This window comes from Oncorhynchus tshawytscha, linkage group LG18 (assembly GCF_018296145.1).
Source record: "Oncorhynchus tshawytscha isolate Ot180627B linkage group LG18, Otsh_v2.0, whole genome shotgun sequence".
In the NCBI taxonomy this organism is placed as follows: Eukaryota; Metazoa; Chordata; class Actinopteri; order Salmoniformes; family Salmonidae; genus Oncorhynchus; species Oncorhynchus tshawytscha.
The window spans coordinates 34,024,681-34,049,302 of NC_056446.1; the positions used below are offsets into that span (position 1 = coordinate 34,024,681).

The 24,622-nt window shown below is 41.4% G+C and overlaps 1 protein-coding gene across 1 annotated transcript in view; it reads right to left on the minus strand.

Moving 5' to 3' along the window:
- LOC112217923 (brain-enriched guanylate kinase-associated protein) overlaps positions 1-24,622 on the minus strand; it is a 64,297-nt gene that overhangs the window by 17,569 nt on the left and 22,106 nt on the right. Inside the window, 3 exon segments of the mRNA XM_024378530.2 lie at positions 3,953-4,019; positions 4,490-4,651; positions 7,028-7,249. Coding sequence (XP_024234298.2) covers positions 3,953-4,019; positions 4,490-4,651; positions 7,028-7,098 — 300 coding nt within the window. The 5' untranslated portion in view covers positions 7,099-7,249.

The following is a 24,622-nucleotide window of genomic DNA, read 5'->3' on the forward strand; positions in this document are numbered from 1 at the left end:
GGCAGGAATCTGAATATGAAAGTGGATCATAGTAATGGTGGAAGATTAACCAAACTGTACTGTAGATTGTTTTGTTTTTTAAATCAGGTTTTTCCCTGGAACATTCCAGTCTAATCATGTATAACAAACAATAACTTTTTTTAGTGGAACCGTCTCACATTGTAGACTAAATATTGTTCTGTTGAGCTATATACCTAAAAGGTTCCAGGAAGAACCATTTTGGATCCAGGTATAACCCCTTTGGGTTCAATGTAGAACCATTCCACAGAGGGTTCTACCTGTAACCAAAAAGGGTGGTATGGGTACAGCCGAAGAAGGTTTTCGGAACCCTTTCTTTTAACCCTCCTGCTGTGTTCCGGTCGAATTGAACCTTTTTAGAAGTTTTCTCTCTGAAAAATGTAGTTCATTTAATCTGATTGTCATATAAGGTTCCATGACTTTGTCCACACAGGGCATCTGAACACACAAAATACATTTGGATGATATTCATTACGTTTTGGCTGTTTTATTTAACGTTTGTACACCTGTGGTCTTACCAGCCATTGACGGGTCATTAGAAACGAATGGGTGAGACTACAATTAGTGTAGAAAATTGAGTTCAGGCACATGCCCATTCATTAGATGGATACACTTCCTCTCCCAGACCCCCACATGCATGTGTGTTTGAGCACACACACACACACACACACACACACCTCACTCCCCTTCTTGGCTTCCATGGCAACCCCAACGGGAACCTTCCCCCAATAGAATCGTTCCCCCCGGGAACCACACCTGTTGGCATTCTCACAAACAATCGCAACATTTTTTCAATAATATATTGAACCCATCTCGCAGCTCTGGTATATAATGCTATTTTGAGGCCTTGTTCACAATTCATTCTGTGGCAGCACAATGACCAAATGATATACTGTATGTGAGGCTCTTGTTCATATATTTGATCATGACACTGGTGAGGAGGAGAGAGTCCTTGTTAAACTTTGACACAAAGTAGCCTGTGATAAATAAATAGCACAATATATTTCATCTGAGTATTTGTTATAGTCAAAATAATCCATTCATTATGCTTTTTTAAACTAAAGGCCATAGAGGACATAAATACCAACTAGAAGTTCAAAACTTGTAATGTTCACAAGAACTGAAGTTGATAAAAAGATCTAACACAACATTAGGTGATAATATATGTATTATTATGGATTTATAATCAGCTATAATGGGGCTGTCATTTTGGACCAGGTACACAGAATGAATCAACATGAAACGAACACAACAGGAGGGTTAAGAGTGCAATAACTTCAAGCATGCTTTACTTTTGCCCATGTTTTATACTTATCCCAGAAGTAAGTGCATAAAAGGTATGTAAATGCTTTGTTGGGTCATTCCACAAAGTGAGTACCTTTGTTGGGTCATTCCACAAAGTGAGTACCTTTGTTGGGTCATTCCACAAAGTGAGTACCTTTGTTGGGTCATTCCACAAAGTGAGTACCTTTGTTGGGTCATTCCACAAAGTGAGTACCTTTGTTGGGTCATTCCACAAAGTGAGTACCTTTGTTGGGTCATTCCACAAAGTGAGTACCTTTGTTGGGTCATTCCACAAAGTGAGTACCTTTGTTGGGTCATTCCACAAAGTGAGTACCTTTGTTGGGTCATTCCACAAAGTGAGTACCTTTGTTGGGTCATTCCACAAAGTGAGTACCTTTGGGTCATTCTGCAAAATGAGTACCTTTGCTTCCCTTTGATATATTAAGTATAAATTGTCCACAAATATTGGATTTTACAAGCTGAAGAACGCTGTTATGTGAACCCGAACTCTTGTTTTAATATGGTGAAATAATAATTTTTAAATGTGTTTTTCAAAAGAAACATTGAACATCTAGTAGTCAAGTCATAGTAGAAAGGGAGGTGAGCAGGTTTTACTCTTTTTGGCCACTTTCTGGTGTTTTGTGGTGGAAAACTGAGCGGGTCGAGCATAACATGTCAACTCTGTTACCCATAGATAGACAGGCTCAAAATGTTGTAGCAATAAAAAATAAAAATGTGAAGCTTGCATTCAATTGACCCTCCCTGTTGCACACAACACACTTCCATTCCCCCTATTTATGGCTGATTTAGGATGAAATTGTCAACCCTGTTACGGTCAACCCTGTTACAGTCCGGTCAACCCTGTTACGGTCAACCCTGTTACTTTATTTGGCACTTACAATAGTAAAAAAAAAATATTTCACCTCGAGATTGGAAAACATTGCTTTGTTATTTTATTTTGGACATCAGAGCAATGACAAGAAAATCCTATTTGAGTTGGAAAAGGATACTAAATGATAGGAAAGATATACAAATCCTCGCAGAGAGTCTATCCAACTGAAAATATAAACTATTGGAACCAAGACTTAAATAGCAGAAAAAACTGACATTGGCACAAGATGGAGGGAGATTATATAGTCATGAATTGTCCAAGAGACAAAATTCACAAATCCTACAGCAGAATGGCAGTCATGTCTTAAGTGTAAAATGAACAATGACTGAATAATTCATTCCTTCTGGGAGTGCTATGAAGTCCAACAGTTATGGGCAGAGTTAGAAAGTTGGCTTTCCAAAGTTTTACAATTTAAGATTACTTTTAAATCGGTCTATCTGCATATTTCAAAACATGGCTTATGAGGGGGCAGTGAGATACCCAATGGGTAGGACTATACTTTTCTCGTCAATCATTTTGGAAATACTTTTAAGCTCCATCGTTAAGACAGTAGATAAATCAAATGCATTATTATTTAAATATTGAAAAAGTGATGGTTACAGAGAGAGATAGAATAGTGCAATTTGAGGGCATAATGGCATAGAGTGTTACATACACTGGAAACGCCCAAGGTATGAAGAATGAGAGTAAAAGTTGGAGACAAATGGGATGGGTATGGATGCTGTAGAAACATGTGGTTTTGAGCAGCTGTGATGTCATTGATGTTTGTTGGAATTTGTGTGCGTCTCTTTATTGTAGGTTATTTTGTTTGACATTTTTATTAAAGCTTTTTAAAAAAGAGAAAGAGAGAGACTGTTGAAGTTTTTTTTCTCCTATCGAACTGCAATAAACTCAGATCAGGGGTTTGTGAAGTGTAAAAAGAGGTTAGTCAATTATCTACTGAGCACAGGATAACTACATCATCACCCTGGTAACCCCTAAAGAGGGAGCATCTGAGCTGAATCGACATACAACTGATAAGGATTCACAGCTTAACATCCAATAAAAAAAAGACATATGCATTTTGATAAATTATTCAGTCCCTCTATGTTCCATGAAACAAAGACCCTCTCCACTCCTCCTCGCTATCAGCCTGCAACATCTTAAAGTTCCAGCTCTTTGTGATCATGATTATCTTTTCCTTAACAGATTCAGAGAGGGAGATATTCAGCTGTCTATTCATAGCGAGGAAGAAGACACATGATGACCGTACAATGCTGGAATGGCAGGATGGTTAATTGTATCCTTCATTTTGCCATCTGACAAAAGATGTAAGTCGCAAGGCTAGCTCAGAACAATGGGGTTGCTATCCAACTGCCATAGGAAGGAGGACAGGCTATTGAAATAGGCTGCAATTAACATCAGTGGTACCAACAGCTAGTGTATTCATATTCAAATCCATTGCTCAGTGCTTTTCATTGCCTTTTCTAAAGAGTAAAGACCACTGCTTGCTTAGAGGCGTGTGCATGCACACGCAACTACAGGTGTACACAAACATGAATGCACGTATGGGTACATATGCGCGTGCACACACACACACACACACACACACACAACACGCACACAACACGCACACACAAATAAGCACACATTTATGCCTGGACACACACCTACAGGTGTACACAAACATGCATGAACGTTTTCGCACACTCAAACGCAAGCACATACATGCGCATGTGCGCACACACACACACACACACACATGCACACTTCACTTACATTTCTATGGATCTTATCCTCCAGGTCCTGGTTGATCCTCTGCAGTGCTGAGTAGCTGCTTTGTATTCTACCAGGAGACACACAATGACACTGGCTTACCAACTCACACTATTAATAATTGAACACATTCTGCACCCTTTGGATTAATGATGTCTATGCTATGTGTCCATCATGATAATGCATTCCTGTGTTAGTTTTAGGGCTTTACCTTGATAGGTATCCTGTGTTAGTTTTAGGGCTTTACCTTGATAGGTATCCTGTGTTAGTTTTAGGGCTTTACCTTGATAGGTATCCTGTGTTAGTTTTAGGGCTTTACCTTGATAGGTATCCTGTGTTAGTTTTAGGGCTTTACCTTGATAGGTATCCTGTGTTAGTTTTAGGGCTTTACCTTGATAGGTATCCTGTGTTAGTTTTAGGGCTTTACCTTGATAGGTATCCAGTCTAGTATATTTATCCAGTCTGATATATTTCCAGACAGAAAAGCACAAAATCAATAGAATGTGATTAAAAAAGGTGTGGTTATGTGGTTAGGAATACCTGCGTAGTTTGTCGGTGAACTTGTCGAGTTCCTCCTGGGCACGGCGTAGCTCTGTCTCCAGGTACTGTCGGGTGGAGTCAAACTCGCTCTCTAGCAGCTCCAGCTTGTGGGTGGTGTAGGACAGACGCTTTCGGAGGTCCTCTTTCTGTTCCTGCAAAGAGCTGTGAGGGACACAAACACACACACCTGGCATCAGACATAGTGTAAGACATATTACTGGGGTAACTTCATGTTATATTATATGCATATATTTTATATGTTACATTGAGTATAAATAAGATGGAATGGGAGTCTTGTGTGATGACCCATGAACAATAAGCATCATACAGTGGTGATGAAAACGTTTTGAATTCCCAAATCATATATTCTATATGCACTTAAAGAATATAAAGTTCAGGCTGCCTTTAGCTTCCAGTAACATTCAGCTCTAGTACCTAATACTTTACAACCTTGACGCATAGCACAGAACACCACCACCATAATCAGCCAGAGTGGTTACAGTGACTTACAGGATCACTTTAAATTAAGACTTTGTCACAAATGGCACCCTATTCCCTATATAGTGCACTACTTTTAGCCAGAAGTCTCCGGTCAAAAGCAGTGCCCTATAGAGAATAGGGTGCCTTTTGGGACGTAACCTACTATGAAATATGGCTCTATGATCTGTGATCAATCACATGAAAAGATTTAGACGGCTTGGATTCACTGAATAGTGATCCCCCATGTGTAATTCACTGAATAGTGATCCCCATGTGTAATTCACTGAATAGTGATCCCCCATGTGTAATTCACTGAATAGTGATCCCCATGTGTAATTCACTGAATAGTGATCCCCCATGTGTAATTCACTGAATAGTGATCCCCCATGTGTAATTCACTGAATAGTGATCCCCCATGTGTAATTCACTGAATAGTGATCCCCCATGTGTAATTGACTGAATAGTGATCCCCATGTGTAATTCACTGAATAGTGATCCCCCATGTGTAATTCACTGAATAGTGATCCCCCATGTGTAATTCACTGAATAGTGATCTCACATGTGTAATTCACTGAATAGTGATCCCCCATGTGTAATTCACTGAATAGTAATCTCCCATGTGTAATTCACTGAATAGTGATCCCTGTGTGTAATTCACTGAATAGTGATTTATGTGTGTAATTTACTGAATAATAACATCCCATGTGCAATTCACTGAGTAGTGATCTCCCATGTGTAATTCAACGAGACAGCACAATGTGGACTATTTATAAAGCCCCGGCACAACCTGAGACCCAATGTAATAACAAGTAGGTGTGATAAATAAAATACATGTATCCCTCTCCCCTTTGATGGGTCTGAGTTTCCATGGCAGGCTAATGGGCCTGTATTGATGGACAGATGGAGGAAGTATGGTAATGACTCTATCTGCTGGGAGATCACCAATAACAGAGAGCGAGGGAGAGAGCGAGAGAGAGAGAGAGAGAGAGAGAGAGAGAGAAATGGAAGAGAAGGAGATAGAGGTGAGAGATGTGGCCACTGTGCTCTCATCCCTCTATCTCCTTAACAAGATCATAGAAGGAGGAAGAGGTTGCGAGTAGAGGCCAAATCTAATCAAATGTATTGTCACATACACATATTTAGCTGATGAAAATGAAGATGTTTCCTTTTAAAGGTGACGTCCCTTAATTAAAAGGGCAACCCAATTATCATTTCAACGTTTTGGGGGGTTTTAATCCTGGAGATAATATCTTGAATTAAACTGAATACAATGACTGTGCAAATGACATGAATTCACCAGAACGACGCAAACACATACACACAAATGCTCCAATCCACATTCCAAACACACACACTTTGACAGAACACAGACAAAACACAACCACCAAAGCCCATGACACACATGCAACAAGGTTTCAGATTCCCATTAAGGCAAGCAGAACGTGCTCTTAACATATGACTGAAAACTAAGCTATTGCTGCTGAGATAAAAAATAAATGAAAGAAGGTACAGTAAGTGGAGTGATAATACTGTTATTCCCTCCTGTGTTTAGTATTACTCATCTCCAGTTTACCTTCCTACTTGCTCTAAGTTTCACACCTAACACGTTTATGACTAAATGGAATAACAATATCCTAATATTTATATTTATCATCCCATTCTGTAACCAATGGTTAGTAAAATGTTTTGGGGGGCACTGTTTGAATGCTTTTCATGCTACTGTATAACAACCCCCTTGCCAGGTACTAACAACATGATGCATGGCTCACCACAGGTGTTTGTTACATGACAATAGAATGAGTTTATGAAGTCAATCTCCCAATGGAAATCGCACATTAGTGACCTCTGGAAACGGCGGCTGAGTCACACAGTAATGAGTGTTTTCATTTAGATGGCGGTCGGCGGTGAGAAAACAATGAGGCAGGATAATGATTCTGTTAGGAGGACGGACATTCGAGTTGTTCACGACCACTTGACAAAGATGGGGAGGATGAAATGAACTCAGTGGGCAGATGGAGAGATGGAGGGATGAATAGCTTCTGAATTGTTCTCTCTTACCTCTTTTTCTGATGTTTACTGCCATTTCGGGAGACTTTTAGGGCCGTTTTGCCGATATATATCTTTTTCATGTCTGCTGTGTTCGCTCCCTCTCATGTGTTTTTGTGTTTCAAATGGTTAGTGGGAGTGCATCTATTTTTCTGGGCAGAGGTCATAGGTCAGGTTGGTTAAGTTTGACCTGTTGAGTGAGTTGTCTGAGGGAGTTGTCTACCTGTGTTGGTCCTGTCAACAGAGCAAAGAGACAGTTCGGCAGCCATTAAAAAACATTCAAACCAGGGGCATAGGCACGTGTGGGTTTGGGTGGGCTCAGGCCCACCCACTGGGGAGCCAGGCCCAGGTAATCAGATTGAGCAACAAAATAATACACTAATATATATATATATATATATATATATATATATATATATATATATATATATACAGGATATATATATATATTTTTATTCTCTCCTTGTCAGTGTTTCAAACAGGAGATTATTTGTATTTTTACCTTAACACACTACAGTACTTGACTTGGCCAGGAGCTCACCGGAACTGAGTAACGGCACCTACGTTGAAGTCGGATGTTTACATACACCTTAGCCAAATACATTTAAACTCAGTTTTTCACAATTCCTGACATTTAATCAGAGTAAAAATTCCCTGTCTTAGGTCAGTTAGGATCACCCCTTTATTTTAAGAATGTGAAATGTCAGAATAATAGTAAAGAGAATTATTTATTTCAGCTTTTATTTCTTTCATCACATTTATCACATCAGAAGTTTACATACACTCAATTAGTATTTGGTAGCATTTCCTTTAAATTGTTTAACTTGGGTAAAACATTTCGGGTGAGCTTCCACAAGCTTCCCACAATAAGTTGGGTGAATTTTGGCCCATTCCTTTTGACAGAGCTGGTGTAACTGAGTCAGGTTTGTAGGCCTCCTTGCTAGCACACGCTTTTTCAGTTCCGCACACACATTTTCTATAGGATTGAGGTCAGGGCTTTGTGATGGCCACTCCAATACCTTGACTTTTGTTGTCCTTAAGCCATTTTGCCACAACTTTGGAAGTATGCTTGGGGTCATTGTCCATTTGGAAGACCCATTTGCGACCAAGCTTTAACTTCCTGACTGATGTCTTGAGATGTTGCTTCAATATATCCACATAATTTTCCTCCCTCATGATGCCATCAATTTTGTGCACCAGTCCCTCCTGCAGCAAAGCACCCACACAACATGATGCTGCCACCCCCGTGCTTCACGGTTGGGATGGTGTTCTTTGGCTTGCAAGCCTCCCACTTTTTCCTCGAAACATAACGATGATCATAATGGCCAAACAGTTCTATTTTTGTTTCATCGGACCAGAGGACATTTCTCCAAAAAGTACGATCTTCATCCCCATGTGCAGTTGCAAACCGTAGTCTGGCTATTTTATGGCAGTTTTGGAGCAGTTACTTCTTCTTTGCTGAGCGGCCTTTCAGGTTATGTCAATATAGGACTTGTTTTACTGTGGATGAAGATACTTTTGTATCTGTTTCTTCCAGCATCTTCACAAGGTCATTTGCTGTTGTTCTGTACTTTTTCCACCAAAGTACGTTCATCTCTAGGAGACAGAATGCATCTCCTTCCTGAGCGGTATGACGGCTGCAGAGTCCCATGGTGTTTATACTGCATACTATTGTTTGTACTGATGAATGTGGTACCTTCAGGGGTTTGGAAATTGTTCCCAAGGATGAACCAGACTTTTCTCTATGGTCTTGGCTGATTTCTTTTGATTTTTCCATGAAGTCAAGCAAAGAGGCACACAGTGTGAAGGTAGGCCTTGAAATACATCCACAAGTACACCTCCAATTCACTCAACTGATGTCAATTAGCCTATCAGAAGCTTCTAAAGCCATGACATCATTTTCTGGAATTTTCCAAGCTGTTTAAAGGCACAGTCAACTTAGTGTATGTAACTTCTGACCCACTGGAATTGTGATACAGTGAATTATAAGTGAAATAATCTGTCCGTAAACAATTGTTTGGAAAATGACTTGTGTCATGCACAAAGTAGATGTACTAACCGACTTGCAAAAACTATAGTTTGTTAAAAATAAATTTGTGGAGTGGTTGAAAAACGAGTTTTAATGATTCCAGCCTAAGTGTATGTAAACATCCGACTTCAATTGTATTTCAATCCAAGTCAAGTCAAGCACTGGCCTATACATGCATACACCGTCACATGGAATTCAAAGCAACAAGTAGGGAGGGGTGGGTAAACAAAAAGGATATACACTCAGTGGCCAGTTTATTAGGTCAACCAATCTAGTACCAGGTCGGACCCCCCTTTGCCCCCAGAACAGACAGAATTTTTCAGGGCATGGAAACGTTTCTCAATGAGTATCAAGGGACCTAACATGTGCCAGGAAAACATTCCCCACACCATTACACCACCAACCTGTACCATTGACAGCAGGCAGGATGGGGCCATGCTGCTTATGCCAAATCATGACGCAGCAGGAACCGGGATTTGTCCGACTCCTCAATTGTCCAGTGTTGGTGATCACATGCCCACTGGAGCTGCTTCTTCTTGTTTTTAGCTGATAGGAGTGGAACCTGGTGTGGTTGACTGCTGCAATAGCCCATCCGTGACAAGAACCAATGTTGTACTGTTGTACTGCAGCGTTATTTGCCTGTTTGTGGCCTGCCTGTTAGCTTGCTCAATTCTTGCCATTCTCCTTAGACCTCTTATCAATGAGCTGTTTTCTCCCACAGGACTACCGCTGACTGGATGTTTTTTTGTTCATCGCACCATTCTCGGTAAACACTAGACACCGTCGTACGTGAAAAGCCCAGGAAGCCGGCCGTTTCTGAAATACTGGAACCGGCGTGACTGGCGCTGATGATCATATCACGCTCAAAGTTGCTTAAGTCAATCGTTTTTCCAATTATAGTTCAATCAAACAGTAGCTGAATGCCTCCATGCCTGTCTGTTGGCTTTATATAGCAAGCCATGGCCACGTGATGTGACTTACTGTCTTTCGGAGCAAACACTTTCGTAAACGATGTGGTGTACCTAATAAACTGACCACTGAGTGTATTTTGACAATAATAATTATACATTTTATTTGGCAGATGCCTTTGAAGACACTCAAGGACATCTTACATCAAATCTAGTGCTGTACATAAAATATATTTCATTTAGGCCGATGTAATGAATTTGAATTATACTTGATCATATATTTTTTTTAATGGGTTCTCAATTTTAAAGTAATGGGCGGGTTAATGCAAGTCACTTCGCACTTATACCATGTGCAGTAAACAGTAGCTATTACTGTGTAGACTAGGCTACACCGTGTAGGCTATTCACCGTTAGCTAGCTAGCTAAGTCTCACTAGCCAACTTGGTTCGAAAAAACAAGTAAAATGTCTGAACAAAGAGACTGTGTATTGAAGAGGATGTTGGAGCATTTGCCAAGTTATTTGATATCAGTGATTTCGCCTTGAAGGGCCTCCAGTGACCCTTTATATCAATCACTGATGGCATTAATCTAATGGAGGGCCTTAAAAACTGTTTCAGGACATTCAGAGACTACAACACTGTTTTTATTCAAAACTTTTACAAATCATGAAACATGCTTCTCCACTTCGACCCCCTCCACTTTGACCCCCTCCCTCCTCCACTTCGACCCCCTCCACTTTGACCCCCTTCACTTCGACCCCCTCCCTTCTCCACTTCGACCCCCTCCACTTTGACCCCCTCCAATTCGACCCCCTCCACTTCGACCCCCTCCACTTTGACCCCCTCCCTCCTCCACTTCGACCCCCTCCACTTCGACCCCCTCCACTTCGACCCCCTCCCTCCTCCACTTCGACCCCATCCACTTCGACCCCCTCCACTTCGACCTCCTCCCTCCTCCACTTCAAACCCCTCCACTTTGAGCCCCTCCACTTCAAACCCCTCCACTTTGAGCCCCTCCACTTCAAACCCCTCCACTTCGACCCCCTCCACTTTGATCCCCCTCCACTTCGACCCCCTCCCTCCTCCACTTCGACCCCCTCCACTTTGACCCCCTCCACTTCGACCCCCTCCCTCCTCCACTTCAACCCCTCCACTTTAACCCCCCCCACTTCGACCCCTCCCTCCTCCACTTCAAACCCCTCCACTTTAAGCCCCTCCCCTCCACTTCGACCCCCTCCACTTTGACCCCCTCCACTTCGACCCCCTCCCCCTTCACTTCGACCCCCTCCACTTTGACCCCCTCCACTTCGACCCCCTCCCTCCTCCACTTTGAACCCCTCCACTTTGACCCCCTCCACTTCAACCCCTCCACTTTGACCCCCTCCTGTTCGACCCCCTCCACTTTGACCCCCTCCACTTCGAACCCTCCCTCCTCCACTTCGCCTCCATCCTTCAGCTGAGACATGAACATCAGTCCAGTGAAAAAAAAAATATATATTTATTTTTCAATTTATGCTCAAATGTGCCTTGCAAGTAATAGACTATAACAACTGACATATTACCAGCTTAATCATACAGCCTATCTTGAGACTCGAGTTTTGAAATATAAGGGAACTCTATGTTATTTTTAACAAAGGGTAGGCCTACATGGAGAAATTCACGCCTCTCTTATTATATATGAAAATAGGCAAATGCATGAAACAATATTTATTTCCAGTCAATGTAAATAGCCCATGCACTGTCCCTATAAGCTACTCAATTAATTGATATCACAGAATACATTGTAGGTGCACTTGATCTCCTGCATTGTGACTCATTCATTTGTATTTGTATTTATTATGTATCCCAATTAGCTGCTGCCTCTTCCTGGGGTCCAGAAAAATTAAGGCAGTTTATACAATTTTAAAAACATTACAATACATTCACACTCAGGCCCCTACTCCACCACTACCACATACAGTATATAGTGTACAAAATCTATGTGTACATGTGTGTATAGTGCATATGCTATCGTGTTTGTGTGTATGCATGTGTCTGTGCCTTATGTTTGTGTTGCTTCACAGTCCCCATCTGTTCCATAAGGTGTTTTTATCTGTTTTTTAAATATAATTTTACTGCTTGCATCAGTTACTTGATGTGGAATAGAGTTGCATGTACTCATGGCTCTATTTTGTACTGTGAGCCTTCCATAGTCTGTTCTGGACTTGGGCCTGTGGCATGTATTGTGGGGTATGCATGGGTGTCGGAGCTGTGCGCCAGTAGTTCAAACAGACAGCTCAGTGCATTCAACATGTCAATACCTCTCATAAATACAAGCAGTGATGAAGTCAATCTCTCCTTCACTTTGAGCCAGGAGAGATTGACATGCATATTATTAATATTAGCTCGCTGTGTCCATCCAAGGGCCAGCCATGCTGCCCTGTTCTGAACCAACTGCAATTTAAAAAATTGTGGCACATCCTTTTTTTGTGGCACCTGACCACATGACTGAATAGCAGTCCAGGTGCAACAAAACTAGGGCCTGTAGGACCTGCCTTGTTGATAGTGTTGTTAAGAAGGTAGAGCAGTGCCTTATCATGGACATACTGCTCTCCATCTTAGCTACTGTTGTATCAATATGTTTGACCATGACAGATTACAATCCAGGGTTACTCCAAGCAGTTTAGTCACCTCAACTTGCTAAATTTTTAGTTGAGGTTTAGGGTTTAGTGAATGATTTGTCCCAAATACAATGCTTTTAGTTTTAGAAATATTTAGGACTAACTTATTCCATACCACCCACTCTGAAACTAACTGCAACTCTTTGTTAATTCTTAGAACTACCCCTCCCGGATCCGGGAGAATTGTCATCAACAACACTAATTAGCATAACGCAACGGACAAAAAATCTTACTAGAAAATATTCATATTCATGAAATCACAAATGAAATATAGTGAAACACAGCTTAGCCTTTTGTTAATCACCCTGTCATCTCAGATTTTGAAATTATGCTTTACAGCCAAAGCAAGACAAGCATTTGTGTAAGTTTATCGATAGCCTAGCATAGCATTATGTCCAGCTAGCAGCAGGAAGCTTGGTCACGAAAATCAGAAAAGCAATCAAATCAAATCGTTTACCTTTGATGAGCTTCTGATGTTTTCACTCACGAGACTCCCAGTTAGACAGCAAATGTTCATTTTATTCCATAAAGATTATTTTTATAGCCGAAATACCTCCTTTTCTTGTTCACGTTTTGTTAAGAAATCCACCGGAAATTGCGGTCACGACAACGCAGAAAAAAAAAAAAATTAGATCCATAATATCGACAGAAACATGGCAAACGTTTTTTATAATCATTCCTCAAGGTTTTTTTCAAATATCTATTATTTGGGGGGGAAGGTTGCAACTTCAAATCCCTGAGCTGACAAGGTACAAATCTGTTGTTCTGCCCCTGAACAGGCAGTTAACCCACAGTTCCTAGGCCGTCATTGAAAATAAGAATTTGTTCTTAACTGACTTGCCTAGTTAAAAAAAGGTAAAATATATATATATATCAACCGGGACAATTGGCTTTTCACTAGGAGCGAGAGGAACAATGGCCGCCTTTGTCTTTTACGCACAAATCACTCTGTTGTCGTTCACGCTCATTTTTCAAAATAAAAACCTGAAACTATGTCTAGTGACACATTAGAAAAAGGAATCTGGTTGATATCCCTTTCAATGGTCAATAGGGATGCATAGGAACACAGAGGTATCAAAATAAGAGTCACTTCCTGATTGGATTTTTCTCAGGCTTTTCTCAGGCCTGCAATATCAGTTCTGTTATACTCACATACAAGATTTTTACAGTTTTGGAAACTTTAGAGTGTTTTCTATCCTAAGCTGTCAATTATATGCATATTCTAGCTGGTCCTGAGAAATAGCCTGTTTACTTTGGGAACGTTATTTTTCCAAAAATGAAAATAGTGCCCCCTAGCCTTCAGAGGTTGTGCTGCAGTCATTTCAGTCGCTGTACTGTAGTAGCTGAAATGTATAGTGTTGAGTCATCCATATACATAGACACTCTGGCTTTCCTCAAAGCCAGTGGCAATTCATTAGTAGAGATAGAAATAAAGTAAAGGGCCTGGACAGCTGCCTTGGGGAATTCCTAATTCTACCTGGATTATGTTGGAGATGCTTCTATTAAAGAACACCCTTGGTGTTCTGTTAGACAGGTAACTCTTTGTCCACAAAATAGCAGGGGGTGTAAAGCCATAACACATAAGTTTTTCCAGCAGCAGACTACGATCAATAATGTCAAAGGCCGTACTGAAGTCAAACAAAACAGTCCCCACAATATTTTTATCATCAATTTCTCTCAGCTAATCATCAGTCATTTGTGTAAGTGCTGTGCATGTTGACTGTCCTTCCCTATAAGCATGGTGAAAGCTTGTTGTCAATTTGTTTACTGTAAAATAGCATTGTATCTGGTCAAACACCATTTTTCCAAAAGGTTACTAAGGGTTGGTAACAGGCTGATTGGTTGGCTATTTGAGCCAGTAAAGGGGGCTTTAATATTCTTAGGTAGCGGAATGAATATTAAGCCTGAGGGCACACACTTTCTAGTAGGTTTACATTGAAGATGTGGCAAGTAGGAGTGGCAATATCGTCTGCTATTATCCTCAGTAATTTTCAAGTTGTCAGACCCGGTGGCTTGTCATTGTTGATGGACAACAATTATTTTTTCACCTCTTCCACACTAACTTTACGGAATTTAAAATTGTAATGCTTGATCAGTTATACTTGGATGTGTAGTGTCAGCATCTGTTGCTGGCATGTCATGCCTAAGTTTGCTAATCTTGCCAATGAAGAAATCATTAAAGTAGTTGGCAATATCAGTTGGTTTTATGATGAATGAGCCATCTGTTTCAATGAATGATGGAGCTGAGTTTGCCTTTTTCACAGAATTTAATTTAAGGTGCTCCAAAGCTTTTTACTATCATTCTTTATTTAATTTATCTTGGTTTCATAGTGTAGTTCTTCTTCTTTTTGTTCAATTTAGTCACATTATTTCTCAATTTGCAATAAGTTTTCCAATCGGTTGTGCAGCCAGACTTATTTTCCATTCCTTTTGCCTCATCCCTCTCAACCATACAATTTTTCAATTCATCATCAATCAACAGGGATTTAACAGTTTTTACAGTCATTTTCTTAATGGGTGCATGCTTATTAGCAACTGGAATAAGCAATTTCACAAATGTGTCAAGTACAGTGTCTGTTTGCTCCTCATTACACACCACAGACCAACAAATATTATTTACATCAACAACATAGGAATCACTACAAAACTTATTGTATGACCTCTTATACACTATATTAGGCCCAGCTTTTGGAACTTTGGTTTTCCTATATATGGCTACTATATTGTGATCACTACATCCAATGGATTTTGATACTGCTTTCAAGCACATTTCTGCAGCATTAGTAAAGATGTGATTGATACATGTTGATGATTTCATTCCTTTGCTGTTTGTAAATACCCTGGTAGGTTCACTGATAACCGGAAGCAGGTTTCAGGCACTGGTTACAGTTTGAAGATATTTCTTGAGTGGGCAGCTTGATGAAAGGCAGTCAATATTTAAATCACTCAGAAAATATACCTCTGTTGGTATCACATACATTATCAAGCATTTCACACATGTTATCCAGATACTGACTTGGTGGTCTGTAGCAGCTTCCTATCAGAATGGGCTTTAGGTGAGGCAGATGAACCTGTAGCCATATTACTTCAACAGTATTTGACATGAGGTCCTCTCTAATCTTTACAGGAATGTGGCTCTGAATATATTCTATAAATGTTGTAACCTTGTATTACTACTGCTGTATCATCAAAGGTAGTATCTAAGTGAGTTTCAGAGATAGTCAGAATGTCATCTGTTACTAGCAAATTATTGATTTCATGAACCTTGTTTCTTAAGCTACATACAGTATATTAACTTGGGCTATTTTGAGCACTTTTCTTCTGGAATGCTTACTTGCTTTCATTGCTTTACTGGGAAGCTTAGCAGCAGTAGATGTGCTTATGTTCTTTATGTTAGTGCAGGGTGAGCTGCTAACAGTGGACTTCCTCCTAGGGAACACCAGTTTAGTGCTAACAGTATAACTCTGGTTCATAGACACATGATTACTGCATACAATAGCTGTAGGATCAGCAGAGGCATTCAGGCCAGTTAAAGGGACATACATTAGGTTACTTACATTGTGTCTACTGATGCCCCTGGTGTAATGTACAATTGGTAAAGCATAATGATGACTCAGCGGCACAATGGCAGGGATTAACTGAGCTGGACTTGGGTCATTGATAAGTCATTGTCTCAACACAACCTTATAATGCTGTGAAAGGATCCAGGAACCAAAATGATTTGGGTGGATCCCATCCTCCTTATAAAACATGTTTCGTTTCCAAAAGGTATCGACATTGTCAACTAAAGTTACACCCAATGAGCTGCAATAATCACGTGGCCAGAATCCTGCTAAAGAGTTCAATGCCACGATTCAGAGACTCTTTAAAATCCAGTTTCAACTTTTCAAAACTGCCCTTAATAATGTCATTAAAACCCACATGGACTATGATAGAATGGATTTCCATTACTAAGAAAAGGCTGTTCTAGTCTATATAGGCTATGTCTGCCTATTGAGTTTATTACCGGGCAGGTGTTATGGGCTGCCCTACCGTACCTCCATGCCCGTCCAAATAAAATATTGAAATAATGACAATTTATTTGACCGAGACACGCACTGACTGAAAGACGCATAAATCTCAGATAAAGAATCCAAGTGAGATAAACAGCGCCTCTCTGTCTCCGTATGTGTTGACCATGTATCTGATGCTGTCTGGACAAAAGGTGTATGGCATGTCATACTGTTTCTGGACAGACAGCATCAGATACATGGGCTATAGTAAGAGAGAGCGGCGCTGTTTTGCTCGCTAGTTTCGGCAAAGAGGAAGAGGCGAAGCGAGAGGGTTCACTCTCGCCTAAATCTGTCCTGAATAAGCCCAATGTGTTTGTATGGGCATAATATGCAGACCTAGGCTTGTCGCCTGCATTCCCGCCTTTGGGACAACAACTCGCATTGTTTGAGCGGAGACTTGAGCATCTCGTTATTATATACAGATCTCTCGTTTCAGTCACTTGCGAATTGGAAAGGAAAGTTGGCTCGGATGTTGGCTTCCCCTGAAGTCAATTGATATTTTGCCAAAATTATATAATTACTCCTGTCTAAATAAAATAATTCAAATTATATTACAAGAGAGCTTGACTTAGCCATAGAGGATCATTAGCTTCTTAAAATAAATAGCTGTGGATTGTTTCAAATCATAAGTGCATACATGTAGGCCTATACCTAGTATTTGGGAAGCCAGCAATTTGGGCAGCGCGTATGGCAATAGGCCTAGCTGATTATTGAGTTGGACGGGTCAGTGAAAAGCATCTAACATATGTGAAGATAATGTGTCCTGAGTATAATTCAAAATGTTGAGACACGAAGAAGGGGAGGGATGTGTGGGGACGATATGGGCATCTCTCTCCAAAATACATGCACTCAGCTCTCCAGAATGTGCTCCACTGTCTCCCACCAATTTTTGCTCATTCATTGTTTCATTATGTGAATTGTTTGTCCTTTGTTTTGTTTTTTTAATCAATTCCCCATGACATATGTAACCAGTAGGCCTAGTAAATGTACCACTAATCCAGGTAATTTGGTTAGATTCATTTCTGTTAACGCATGTATTACAGTCATTTACCTTTATCTTTCTGGAAACATTGTTTGCAGAGTTCCCAACCTGCTACACTTCTGAGAAACACATTTTGGTTTATTTCTTAACCATAATTTAGGAGTTTAGTAAATTGTTTCATTGTCTTTTGTTTGGTGTGCTTCATGTGAGCAATGAGCATGTGTGGTATACAGTGGCAACATTTGTAGAAAAAATAAATACAATTTTAAATTAAAAAAGGGCTTGTCTATTTTTCATGTTATTTTGTCATTAATATGTGTCACATATCAGTTTGCAAACAATGTAAAATATATATATACAGTGCCTTGCGAAAGTATTCGGCCCCCTTGAACTTTGCGACCTTTTGCCACATTTCAGGCTTCAAACATAAAGATATAAAACTGTATTTTTTTGTGATGAATCAACAACAAGTGGGACACAATCATGAAGTGGAACGACATTTATTGGATATTTCAAACTTTTTTAACAAATCAAAAACTGAAAAATTGGGCGTGCAAAATTATTCAGCCCCTTTACTTTCAGTGCAGCAAACTCTCTCCAGAAGTTCAGTGAGGATCTCTGAATGATCCAATGTTGACCTAAATGACTAATGATGAGAAATACAATCCACCTGTGTGTAATCAAGTCTCCGTATAATTGCACCTGCACTGTGATAGTCTCAGAGGTCCGTTAAAAGCGCAGAGAGCATCATGAAGAACAAGGAACACACCAGGCAGGTCTGAGATACTGTTGTGAAGAAGTTTAAAGCCGGATTTGGATACAAAAAGATTTCCCAAGCTTTAAACATCCCAAGGAGCACTGTGCAGGCGATAATATTGAAATGGAAGGAGTATCAGACCACTGAAAATCTACCAAGACCTGGCCGTCCCTCTAAACTTTCAGCTCATACAAGGAGAAGACTGATCAGAGATGCAGCCAAGAGGCCCATGATCACTCTGGATGAACTGCAGAGATCTACAGCTGAGGTGGGAGACTCTGTCCATAGGACAACAATCAGTCGTATATTGCACAAATCTGGCCTTTATGGAAGAGTGGCAAGAAGAAAGCCATTTCTTAAAGATATCCATAAAAAGTGTCGTTTAAAGTCTGCCACAAGCCACCTGGGAGACACACCAAACATGTGGAAGAAGGTGCTCTGGTCAGATGAAACCAAAATTGAACTTTTTGGCAACAATCCAAAACGTTATGTTTGGCGTAAAAGCAACACAGCTCATAACCCTGAACACACCATCCCCACTGTCAAACATGGTGGTGGCAGCATCATGGTTTGGGCCTGCTTTTCTTCAGCAGGGACAGGGAAGATGGTTAAAATTGATGGGAAGATGGATGGAGCCAAATACAGGACCATTCTGGAAGAAAACCTGATGTAGTCTGCAAAAGACCTGAGACTGGGACGGAGATTTGTCTTCCAACAAGACAATGATCCAAAACATAAAGCAAAATCTACAATGGAATGGTTCAAAAATAAACATATCCAGGTGTTAGAATGGCCAAGTCAAAGTCCAGACCTGAATCCAATGGAGAATCTGTGGAAAGAACTGAAAACTGCTGTTCACAAATGCTCTCCATCCAACCTCACTGAGCTTGAGCTGTTTTGCAAGGAGGAATGGGAAAAAATTTCAGTCTCTCGATGTGCAAAACTGATAGAGACATACCCCAAGCGACTTACAGCTGTAATAGCAGCAAAAGGTGGCGCTACAAAGTATTAACTTAAGGGGGCTGAATAATTTTGCACGCCCAATTTCTCCGTTTTTGATTTGTTAAAAAAGTTTGAAATATCCAATAAATGTCATTCCACTTCATGATTGTGTCCCACTTGTTGTTGATTCTTCACAAAAAAATACAGTTTTATATCTTTATGTTTGAAGCCTGAAATGTGGCAAAAGGTCGCAAAGTTCAAGGGGGCCGAATACTTTCGCAAGGCACTGTATATCAATGAGTTAATAAAGCCGCATACAAACATGGTCTCTTTTTGTTTTCTTGAGTAAGGCAGATCTAAAATGCAGGTGTTTCATCCAAGCTCAGTGCTTTCTGTGGTGGTGGGGTGGGCCAGCAGAAAATACGAAGCGTTGCGCCGTGATTGTCTCAGTGTTCTGTCACTCATGGGGACACTACGTCATAGCCAAGTCTAAGTGTAGACTTCAAAGAGTCCAGCCCCTTGGGTGCTGCCATAGAGTTACATTAGAAGTGCCCATCCAAGAAGGCTCAAGTTCATTGGTCACAGATAAAATTACTTCAAATCATGTTGTATCTACAGTAGCTTTGATTGGACTGATCATGTCAACATCATACTTTCAATATCTTAGCTAGCAGGCTTCATCATGAATCAAGTCGACAATCCACTGGCAAATCCTTATTAATCCTTGTCATATGAAGAGTAATAATTAAGAGAAATTATAGATAAAATCTATCAGTGCTCATCGGCCATTGGACATAAACATTACACAACAAGTTGGAAATCGCAAATTAAACAATGAGAGGTTTGGAAGGAATCAGTGGCTTATTGCAAGCATTGCAAAGCAATCATTAGCCTGCTATTCAGTGGAGTGGCTGTGCGGTACCAAGTCTAAGATTAAGGGTCTCTATTCCTAGTTTAAAATGATAAACATTCAACATTGGCCATGCTGTCAATGAATCATGATTAGTGCCGTGCTAAAAACTACTGACTTTAGTGAGTTCAAGACAACTAGGAACTTGGGAAAAATGAGCTACGACTGCAAAATACTTTCATCCAACTTGGAATTGTAAATTTGGAACTCGGGCCTCTTTCTAGAGCTATGCCCTGAAGATCACTGACTTCATAATGATTCTACTTTTTTTCCCGAGTTCCCAGTTGTCTTGAGAGCACCATAAATCTAGAGAATGGCAAACTTTGATGACAAAGTTTAATGACAAAATTTGCCCACGAAGGACTGCCGCGCCACCTTCCTGTTCAAGTGAGCACAACACAACAAGGTGAGTCCAAAAATGTCTTGTATGCTGCTGCATAAATTATGTAATATTCCAGGGAGATATGTATACTGTAGCTAAGTAAAAGTAATACTAAGTGTATGTTGTGTAGTAAGCTGTTAGTAGCCCATGTGCCTCACCCTAATAATTTGTTCTATTTTCACCTCTTAATTTTGCCTACTGTTCTGACTTGGTGGTGCACATGTAGCCTATAACCTGTTTAAGAGAAATGTAATCACTGAATATTTTAGGAGCTTTCATTGTCTGCTTATATGTCCCCTTTATCTATCCTACGGTTCTGACTTGGTGTACAGGGAGAACACTGTAAGAACGGCCCATGTTCTCAATTTCAAAAGTGCTGAACAAATAGTTATATTGACTACGTCCGTCGTAGTGGTGGTGGTAAGGTGTTGGAACTGCTTTGTGGACTCTGCTGTTGGGACAGCTTTATGTAGGCCCTAACCGTTTGTGGGCACCGTTTGTCACCATTATAGTCCAATTCATGTATTGTTTAGCATGATGTTGTGTAGTGGCTTTGCTGGCATACAGCCCACTTTCTTTTTTTTTTGCCCCACCAAGATTTACATGCTAAAATTGCCACCGGTGGTTTCCGTCCTGATAAGGTTGAGGAAGCATGGCAACCAGCTGAGTTTATACAATGTTGCACATCACTAGCAATAGCTCAATTCAAGACGTATAAAAATGGAGACAGACAGGTGGAGTAAAGAGATGAATCCGATAGAAAGAACCTGGATTTTCATCAGAATATTTTCAACTGATTTAATTTGTCTGCTTTAGGCCTTTATGTATTTCACTTAGTTGAAGATGGAAGTTATAGGCCTACTGCTGCATTGGCCTGTAGGCCATCTCTGAGTGCAATGCCTCATTTATTTAGCCGCTGTCACGACATCCACCGAAGGTAGCTCCTCTCCCTGTTCGGGCAGCGCTCGGTGGTCGTCGTTGTCTGTCTACTAGCTGCCACCGATCCCTTTTCTTTTTCGTTTGGTTTTGTCTGTCTTGTTGTTCACCTGTGTATAGTTTAGGTTATTAGTGGGGTATTTAATCTCATCCTACCCTCTTGGTTTTGTGCGAGATTGTTTGTTTAGCTATCATTTGTTTGGGTTGCGTTTTGGTTTGTTCTGTTGAACAGGTGTTTTCCTTTTGGGACTATGTTCCTGTTGTTTTGTGGCTACTGTTGTGGTCCTGTTCCTGTTCTTTGGACTTGTAAATAAAACGCTCTTTCTTGCAATTTGCTCTCTCCTGTGCCTGACTCCACACCCACCTCTCCTAGGGAGAAACTGACAGCTGCCAATGAATCACGGTGTAGGCTGTCAATGTGTCCATTTAGCAAAGGCTGGTGCTATTGCATTAGTTGCATTTTAACATTTAGATTTTTACTATTTAAATTCATATTTTTTTTAACGATTAACCGTTATTATTGAAATTAGATTGTTCCAAGGAAATACGCATATAAAAATACTGGTGTGCAGATAGGTAGGAATTGTCTTTATTTTGACACCCATTATAAAACCCTTGCACAGGCACACAGGGGGAAAAACGGAGCCGAGGTATAGAAATGTCCGTTCAACTGATTCATTCTGGCACAGGCAGAGGATTATTACTGCTCTGTCAGGGCACTAGCCCTGGATTATTACTGCTCTGTCAGGGCACTAGCCCTGGATTATTACTGCTCTGTCAGGGCACTAGCCCTGGATTATTACTGCTCTGTCGGGGCACTAGCCCTGGATTATTACTGCTCTGTCAGGGCACCGGCCCTGGATTATTACTGCTCTGTCAGGGCACGAGCCCTGGATTATTACGGCTCTGTCAGGGCACTAGCCCTGGATTATTACTGCTCTGTCAGGGCACTAGCCCTGGATTATTACTGCTCTGTCAGGGCACGAGCCCTGGATTACTACTGCTCTGTCAGGGCACCTGCCCTGGATTATTACTGCTCTGTCACGGCACAAGCCCAGGTACAACCCTAAATCTGTAAACAAGGGCACCCTCATAGACGTCATCCTGACCAACTGGCCCTCCAAATACACCTCCGCTGTCTTCAACCAGGATCTCAGCGATCACTGCCTCATTGCCTGTATCCGCTACGGAGCCGCAGTCAAACGACCACCCCTCATCACTGTCAAACGCTCCCTAATACACTTCTGTGGGCAGGCCTTTCTAATCGACCTGGCCCGGGTATCCTGGAAGGACATTGACCTCATCCCGTCAGTTGAGGATGCCTGGTCATTCTTTAAAAGTAACTTCCTCACCATTTTAGATAAGCATGCTCCGTTCAAAAATGCAGAACTAAGAACAGATATAGCCCTTGGTTCACTCCAGACCTGACTGCCCTCGACCAGCACAAAGATATCCTGTGGCGGACTGCAATAGCATCGAATAGTCCCCGCGATATGCAACTGTTCAGGGAAGTCAGGAACCAATACACGCAGTCAGTCAGGAAAGCTAAGGCCAGCTTCTTCAGGCAGAAGTTTGCACCCTGAAGCTCCAACTCCAAAATTTCTGGGACACTGTGAAGTCCATGGAGAACAAGAGCACCTCCTCCCAGCTGCCCACTGCACTGAGGCTAGGTAACACGGTCACCACCGATAAATCCATGATTATCGAAAACTTCAACAAGCATTTCTCAACAGCTGGCCATGCCTTCCGCCTGGCTACTCCAACCTCGGCCAACAGCTCCGCCCCCCCAGCAGCTACTCGCCCAAGCCTCTCCAGGTTCTCCTTTACCCAAATCCAGATAGCTGATGTTCTGAAAGAGCTGCAAAACCTGGACCCGTATAAATCAGCTGGGCTTGACAATCTGGACCCTCTATTTCTGAAACTATCCGCCGCCATTGTCGCAACCCCTATTACCAGCCTGTTCAAACTCTCTTTCATATCGTCTGAGATCCCCAAGGATTGGAAAGCTGCCGCAGTCATCCCCCTCTTCAAAGGGGGAGACACCCTGGACCCAAACTGTTACAGACCTATATCCATCCTGCCCTGCCTATCTAAGGTCTTCGAAAGCCAAGTCAACAAACAGGTCACTGACCATCTCGAATCCCACCGTACCTTCTCCGCTGTGCAATCTGGTTTCCGAGCCGGTCACGGGTGCACCTCAGCCACGCTCAAGGTACTAAACGATATCATAACCGCCATCGATAAAAGACAGTACTGTGCAGCCGTCTTCATCGACCTTGCTAAGGCTTTCGACTCTGTCAATCACCATATTCTTATCGGCAGACTCAGTAGCCTCGGTTTTTCGGATGACTGCCTTGCCTGGTTAACCAATTACTTTGCAGACAGAGTTCAGTGTGTCAAATCGGAGGGCATGCTGTCCGGTCCTCTGGCAGTCTCTATGGGGGTGCCACAGGGTTCAAGCCTCGGGCCGACTCTTTTCTCTGTATATATCAATGATGTTGCTCTTGCTGCGGGCGATTCCCTGATCCACCTCTACGCAGACGACACCATTCTATATACTTCTGGCCCGTCCTTGGACACTGTGCTATCTAACCTCCAAACGAGCTTCAATGCCATACAACACTCCTTCCGTGGCTTCCAACTGCTCTTAAACGCTAGTAGAACCAAATGCATGCTTTTCAACCGTTTGCTGCCTGCACCCGCACGCCTGACCAGCATCACCACCCTGGATGGTTCCGACCTTGAATATGTGGACATCTATAAGTATCTAGGTGTCTGGCTAGACTGTAAACTCTCCCTCCAGACTCATATCAAACATCTCCAATCGAAAATCAAATCAAGAGTCGACTTTCTATTCCGCAACAAAGCCTCCTTCACTCACGCCGCCAAACTTACCCTAGTAAAACTGACTATCCTACCGATCCTCGACTTCGGCGATGTCATCTACAAAATTGCTTCCAACGCTCTACTCAGCAAACTGGATGCAGTTTATCACAGTGCCATCCGTTTTGTCACTAAAGCACCTTATACCACCCACCACTGCAACTTGT